We start from the raw sequence: 7,060 nt of genomic DNA on the forward strand, positions 1-7,060 counted from the left end.
GGGGACAGATGGAGTAAGGGAAGCCTCACCTCCAAGCTGATGTCGTCTGAGGGGTTGACGCTGGCGTACTGCAGGAGAAGAACACGTATCAGTGCCCAGGGACTCCCTCCTTTGCCCCACCCTGAGCCTGCCTGGAACTCGATACACTGCCCACTCTGTCACCACTTGGGACAGAAGGGAAGGCATCCCCTGTCCACCACAGTCCTCCCAAGTGCCCCTCAATTACCCCAAACTCAAAGCCAACCGCCATGCTGTTCCTGTCAGTGAGGCCTTGGTTCATCTTTTTTCCATCATAATAAAGACAGACTGCATTTATGGGGCCCTGACTGTGGCTCCAAGCGCCTGACACCTATTAACTCATTCCATCCTCATGCAGAGGCTGAGAGGGGGCTGCTCTTATTATCTCGCTCATTGTGCAGAGGAGAAGACTGAGGGTCAGAGAGGGGCAGTGGTTTGCCCAAGAGCACACAGCTGGCAAGTGGCAGAGCTGGGACTTGAACCTGGATCATTGGGCTCCAGTCTGTCCTGAACTGCCAGGCCACGCTGGACTCGTCTGACACCAGGCTCTGCGCACCAGGCAGCTGAGGTCAGGTTTGTCTTTCTCTGTGGTCTCCCCTGTGTCCCATCCGGGGAGGAGAGTGACCTAATGGTGACCAGTGTGGGGTCTGGAGTCAGGCCTGGCTTCAAGTCCCAGCCTGGAAACTCAAGAGCTTCATGACCTTGCGTGTGTGTGATTTCAGATTTTAATGCCTTGATTTTCTTTTCTGTAAAATGCGTGTGACAAGGCTTCCCATCAAGGTGCTCATGAATGAATTAATGTTCAATGTATCATGCCAGGTGCCCACTATGCATGGAGACAACCGTGACAATAACAGACACATTAAAATAATAATAATGATGGGAAGGGCTTCTGTTTGGAATGACGAAAAAGTTAGGGAAATAGGTAGTGGTGAGTATACCAAATACCAGTGCACGGTACACTCGGAGATGATTAAAATGGTAAATTGTATGTGTATTTTACGACAATACAGAACAATCGTGACAAAGATAAACGTTCTCCTCACTCTCCTCCAAGAGGGCTCACCCTTCAGACTTTGACTCAGGGGGATGACTCCCATCTTTGGCATATACGTGGCCCCGGAGAGCAGAAACCCAGAGATGGACGAGATGCCCAATTGAGCCATCCTTTACCTCAAATACAGGGTAAACGGAGGCCCATTCACCAGCCAGCAGTGAGGGAGACAGGAGTCGGATCCAAGTCCTACTGGAGTCTCTCTTGTAACTCTCGTGCACTGCCACTACCCGTCTGTGGCCACGGCCAGGCCTCCGAGGGGACAGGTGGTGTACAGTTCTGGACTTACCCACAGCTCCTTCTTCTTCTTCTGCCACGGAGCGGCCTCTGGTGGCACTTCTGGGGGCTCGGGCTTAGCCTCCACTGTCCACACCAGGCCCGACTGTAGTTGGAAGGGGGTGAAGGAGGGTGATTTGGACACAGAGTAGCTGCCTGTGATGCCTGTGGGGGGTAGGAAGGGAGGAAGGGGCATCAAGGAGGGCCCCAGAGCCCCCTTGTGGGCAGCCTGCCTGTCCGACCTGAGTCCAGAACACAGAGTGTCTGGCCAAGAGGCTGGACCAGATAGGGGACGAGTGAACAGACAGACCAGGCAGCTAGCTGAGAAAACAGATGGACAAATTGACCACAATAGCCAGTCAGGAGAAACTGTAGACAGACAGATGGGCCAAATTTCAAGGTGATAAAGATGAAAAGTGACCCGGGGGCGGGGGCGTTCATATTGATAAAAAGGAGCAAGAGGGCACATCTGTAAACCTCTACAAGCCTAATAACAAGGCATCCAAATCCATAAAGCAAACCCACAAAGCAAAGTTGACATCTCTCTCCAAAATCTACAGCTTAAGCAGACAGACCAGCTGACTGAGGGAGCAGAGTCAGGAGATATCCCCCTACCCAAAGCTGCTCTTGACATCACCAAACCACCTCCTCAACCTCCCGTGCTCCAATCTCAGCGATCCCAAGCAAAACTGCCGTTTCCCGGGGCCCCTCCTCACCGGACTCCTGGGAGGATCTCCTAGAGACCTGGCCGCAGTCTTCACCTGGCGATGGCGAGAAGACTTCGGGGAACAACGCGCTGCGCCGCTCCTCCGCCACCTCCCGCTCGCGCCGCAGCACGCTCTCCACCTCCCTCTCTAGCAGATCGGACGACTGGGACTTTTGCAGCCTCAATGGCGGGGCCCCAGCCACCTCCCATTCCCAGACTTGGGGGGCCTCTGCTTGCTGGGGCACATCCGCAACCCTGAACTGCGGGGTACGCAGGCGGAAGTACTCCGATCGCATGACACCCGCGTTGGCTTGCGGAGGTTTCTGGAGGGTCTTCGAGTGCCCTTGCTTTGTGCCCGAGGGTTTTCCGGAGTATTCCGAGACATGCTTCCGAGGCCCTGCGGCCTTTGGAGAAGCCCCAGCCTTGACCTCGTCTGCAGATGGACCTCTGGTCTTGGCAGACGTGCCGAAGGCTGAGAATTCCAGCCGGGGGCTCTCAGGGTTCTGGAATTGCTGGTAGGCGCTGGACGGGATGCGGTCCACCCGCCTCACCTCTGGGGCGGGGTCCGCCGCTCGGGCGTCTGGGGCCGGGTTGAGGATGGAGTCTGAGCTGAGGACCCTCCTGAGTCTGGGCTGGGGGCCTTTGGAGTCCCAGTCGGGTGTGGACGGCCGGCCTCCCTGCAGGCCCTGCCGCCGGTGGTCCTCATCACGCTGAGTCTCCTGCGCAATGTCCCGCTGCACATAGAGTGATGGGCGGCCCCTCTCCCGCCGCGGCGCCTCGGTCAGACTCACCTTGGTCAGCACGGGCCTGGTAGGGATCTCCACCAGCTCCTGGTGGCTGGCCGCCGGCTGCAGGCCTCTCTGCTTTCGCAGGTCGGCCTCACGCTCCTGAGCCAGCCGGATCTCCCGCTCGATGGGGGTCTCCTTGGCGTGCTCCGGAGACCCTGCCCGGGGGCGGGAACCAGGCTCTTCCACCGTGCCGACGTGAAACCCAGCGGGTGATCCCCGATCCTTCTTTTTCTCTATCTCAGTCACCTCCTTCACCTGAGGTCTGACAGCCACACCATACCCGTTAGCCAGGTGGGGCCCGTTAAAGGCCTTGGGAGCCTGGCTGACCCCCTGTGGGGCACCCCCGGAGACCACCCTGGGCGGGGATTTCCGAGGGGCTGCCATATTGGCCCGCTCCAGACTCAGGAACTGCTGCCGCGCGGCCAGGAAGTCTATTTGCTCCCTGTCCACTACATTCTCCCCCAGGAACTCGGACAGAGTGTGGCTGGGGGCGCTGTCCACCTGGTCTGGGGTCCCTTGGAGTGTGGCCACCGTGCCGCTCTTCCTGACCGCCTGGCCCTGGATGATCGTCTGGCGCTCCAGCCCCAAGTCCTGAGGCCGCCTGGGGAAGCTGTCCCTGGCATCACCCAGGTGGTAAGCCTTCATCCCCTCATCCTCTTTGTCCTCTAGGTAGAGTGCCCGTGCGGACGGCTTGCCGGGGAAGGCACGCAGGCTGTGGGACGCTCCGGCCCTCACCGTGTCCAGCTGGTCCTCATGGTGAGCGGGCCAGGCAGGCGGCTCGTCCTGGCCCCAGCCAGCCGCCTCTGGACCCGTGCCCACCAGCTTGAACGTGTAGCCAATGTCCCCATCAAACGCCAGGCTGGTGAGGCGGGGCGAGTCGGGGATGCCGAAGATGGGGTATCTGGTCACTCGGTCCATGTCCTCAGCGGTTGTAGCCCGGCCGACGGGATCCTGGGGGTGACCTTCCTCTGACGGGGTGGAGACACTGTGGGCTCACTAAGGAAATTAGAAGGAAATGAGCACGTGCGATGGTTTGGGTTGTGTCCACCCCAAAGATATGTATTGAAGTCCTAAACCCCATCCCTGTGAGTGTGACCTTGCTTGGGGAAAGAGTGCTTTTCTGCGTAGATGCTGTCAGTTAAATTGAGTTCAGACAGGAGTAGGGTGGGTCGTGATCCCTTCTGAGTGGCGTCTCATAAAAGAGAAGGACAGACGGTGAAACAGTCACACACAGAGGGAAGGCAGACACCACGTGAGGACGGAGGCAGCTGCATCTGTAAGCAGCAGAGGAATGCCAAAGATTGCTGGCAGCCTCCAGAAGTGAGGAGAGTGACAGGGAACAGCTCCCCACTCAAAGCCCTCAGAAGACATCCACACGGCCGAAGCCCTGATTTGGACTTCTGGGCCCTAGAACTGTAGAAAATAAATTTCTGTTCTTGAAAACCACTCACTTCGTGGTATTTTGTTATGGCCGTTGCCGTCGAGTCCATTCTGACTCACAGCGACCCTCCAGGACAGAGTAGAACTGCCCCATAGAGTTTCTGAGGAGCAGCTGGTGGATTTGAACTGCCGAACTTTTGGTTAACCGAACTCTTAACTCATGTGTTAGACTCCAAAAGCCACCAGGTTGTAGAGTTTCAAGACAGGAACAATCTCCAGTCTCAAAAGGCAAAGTTCCAGCCAAATGGCCCCTGGGATTGGTTCAGGATCGGGTAAGTGCCCCCAACCCAACCAATCAAATTATTCCATTCCCTGGCCTCTGTGATTGGTTCATGGATGGACATGTGACCCAACCTGGTCAATGACATAAAATCCTGAGACTTTGATTACAATTAATGCAGAAAATTGGGACCCTCTTCCCACTGGGGTTGCCAGTCTCGTGGGGTGAGGTGGAGAACTGCTGGGGGCCACATGCTCCCCCTGTGGAGTCAACACTGACACCCGTAAACCTATTGCCATTAAGTCAATTCTGACTCATAGCAACCCTACAGGACAGAGTAGAACTGCCTCATAGGCTTTCCAAGGCTGTCATCTTTACAGAAGCAGACTGCCAAATCTTTCTCCCGCAGAGCAGCTGGTGGGTTCAAACCACCAACCTTTCCGTTAGTAGCCAAGTGCTTAACCACTGTGCCACCCAGGCTCTTTAACACTGACACAACACCCTGCAAACATTGTTTGAGCTCCTGGATCCAGCCATGCCTGAATCCCTGGCCTTCCAGTTACTAACCCAACAACTCACCCTTATGCATATCTCACATTTACAGCCCAGTGAATCCCAAGCTTCCTGTCTCCTCATCTCTCAAACACTCCACACCCTGCCATGGTGAACCGCCTGACCTCCCTGCCCGCCATGCATTCTGCATCCTCCCCTCCATTGTGTCCAAGTCTGTCTCAGTTTTCAAGGTCCAGATCAAATACCCCCTCCCCAGAAAGCCTCCATGTGCCCTCTCACCCCTCTCTCCCAGGGTGTGGACCCTTATCACATTGTATTCATGCAGATACCCCTTCACCAAGTGTTCACCAATACTTACAGATGGCCCTGGCGGACCTGTCCCTGGCTCAGGAATGTCAAGCGGGGAAACAGAGGCCCAGATAGAAACTCTGGCTCCTTGGCTCCTACATCCTGGTTCTCTCTCTCGCACCTGCCTCATCCCAGACAAGCCCCACCTCAGCACCATAAAGCCAGGAAGGGCTGGGAAGCGCCTTGGATCTTGTCCCCCGGGGGCCCGGGTGGGGCCACCAGGCCTCACCTTGACCCAGTGCCCCTCGGGAGCCAGCTCTCCTCCCAGGTGTCCAGTTTCCTCCTGAGAACGCTCCAGGAACATTCCATAAGGTCACATGCCTGCTCTTACTTCTCTCTCCCTCCCTGTGTCTCCAGGGTAAAGTTCTCATGCCCCACCTGGTTATTCAAGGTTGCCATCTGGCCTCAGCGTGAACCCCAGACTCTGTAGCCACCCCACCCTAATCCTGACCCTCCTCCTGCAGCTGTCTGTGCCTCAAGGACACACTTCTGGTCTCCTCCACAGCCTCCTTTGCTTCAGCCCATAAGACACCTCCCCTGGGAAGCCCTCCAGATTGTCTCCTCCCTTGGAGCCATCATCTGAACATGTCCTGCCTGCCCAGCCCCGTGCCAAGCACCCGGAGGTTGGGGCCTCACCTTTTTACAGCTTCGGGAAGAAAGAGAGGCACCCCAAGGGCACACGGGCTTCCAAGCCTGGGCTGTGACTCACCCCGCAAACAGCCCCTTTCCCCTGGCTCCACCAGAGCTCTTATTTACATCTGCTGCCTTTCTAGCAACTCACTTTCAGAAGCTCAATGTATTTGTATGATGAAGGAAAATGTTTACAATGTGACATTCTGGAAAAGGGAAACTTTAGAGACAGCTAAAGATCAGTGGTGGCCAGGGGCTGGGCAGAGGAGGAGGGTGAACAGGAGGCACTCAGGGAATCTTTAGGACAGTGTGACTGTTCTGGGTGACACTGTACTGGTGGACACGTGACATGAAGCATTTGTCGAAACCCACGGGACCGTACAACACACAGAGTGACAACCAAAACCAAACCCATTGCCGTCGAGTCGATCCTGAATCACGGCGACCACATGTGTTACAAAGTAGAGCTGCTCCATAGAGTTTTCTTGACAGTAATCTTTATGGAAGCAGATCTCCAGGTCTTTCTTCTGTGCTACTACCAGGTGGGTTTGAACAACCAACCTTTAGGTTTGTGAAAAAACCAAACCCATTGCCATTGAGTCAATTCCGACTCATAGCGACCCTATAGGACAGAGTAAAACTCTGTTTCCGAGGAGTGTCCGGTGGATTTGAACTGCTGACTTTTTGGTTAGCAGCCAAGCTCTTAACCACTGTGCCACCAGGGCTACTTAGGTTAGTAGTTGACTGTAAACTGTTTGTGCCACCCAAGGACCTCACGAAGGGTGAAAGCTCCTGTACACTGTGGACTTTAGTTAATAATTGTGTATGAACATCGGTGCATCTAATAAGTATTTCACACAAATGCAAGGATAATAGGCGAAACCGTGCAGAGGGGAAAGATATGAGGTGGTCATGGATTGAACTGTGTCCCCTCAAAATGTGTGTCAGCTTGGCTAGGCCATGATTTCCAGCATTGTGTGATTGTCCACCATTTTGTCATCTGATGTGATTTTCCTGTGTGTTGTAAATCCTACCTCTATGATGTTAATAAGGTGGGATTAGTGGCA

General features: G+C 55.2%; 1 protein-coding gene across 1 annotated transcript in view; it reads right to left on the minus strand.

Annotated features, from left to right (window-relative positions):
- The window catches only part of MISP (mitotic spindle positioning), a 4,467-nt gene extending 707 nt beyond the window's left edge, over positions 1-3,760 (minus strand). Inside the window, exons 1-3 of the mRNA XM_004378528.1 lie at positions 2,065-3,760; positions 1,362-1,513; positions 30-68 (exon numbers count right to left, since the gene is read on the minus strand). Of these exons, the coding sequence (XP_004378585.1) occupies positions 30-68; positions 1,362-1,513; positions 2,065-3,760 (1,887 nt within the window). The remainder of the gene's footprint in view (positions 1-29; positions 69-1,361; positions 1,514-2,064) is intronic.
- Positions 3,761-7,060: the final 3,300 nt, after the last annotated feature.

The sequence above is a fragment of the Trichechus manatus genome, unplaced genomic scaffold (assembly GCF_000243295.1).
Source record: "Trichechus manatus latirostris isolate Lorelei unplaced genomic scaffold, TriManLat1.0 scaffold00057, whole genome shotgun sequence".
NCBI lineage: Eukaryota > Metazoa > Chordata > Mammalia > Sirenia > Trichechidae > Trichechus > Trichechus manatus.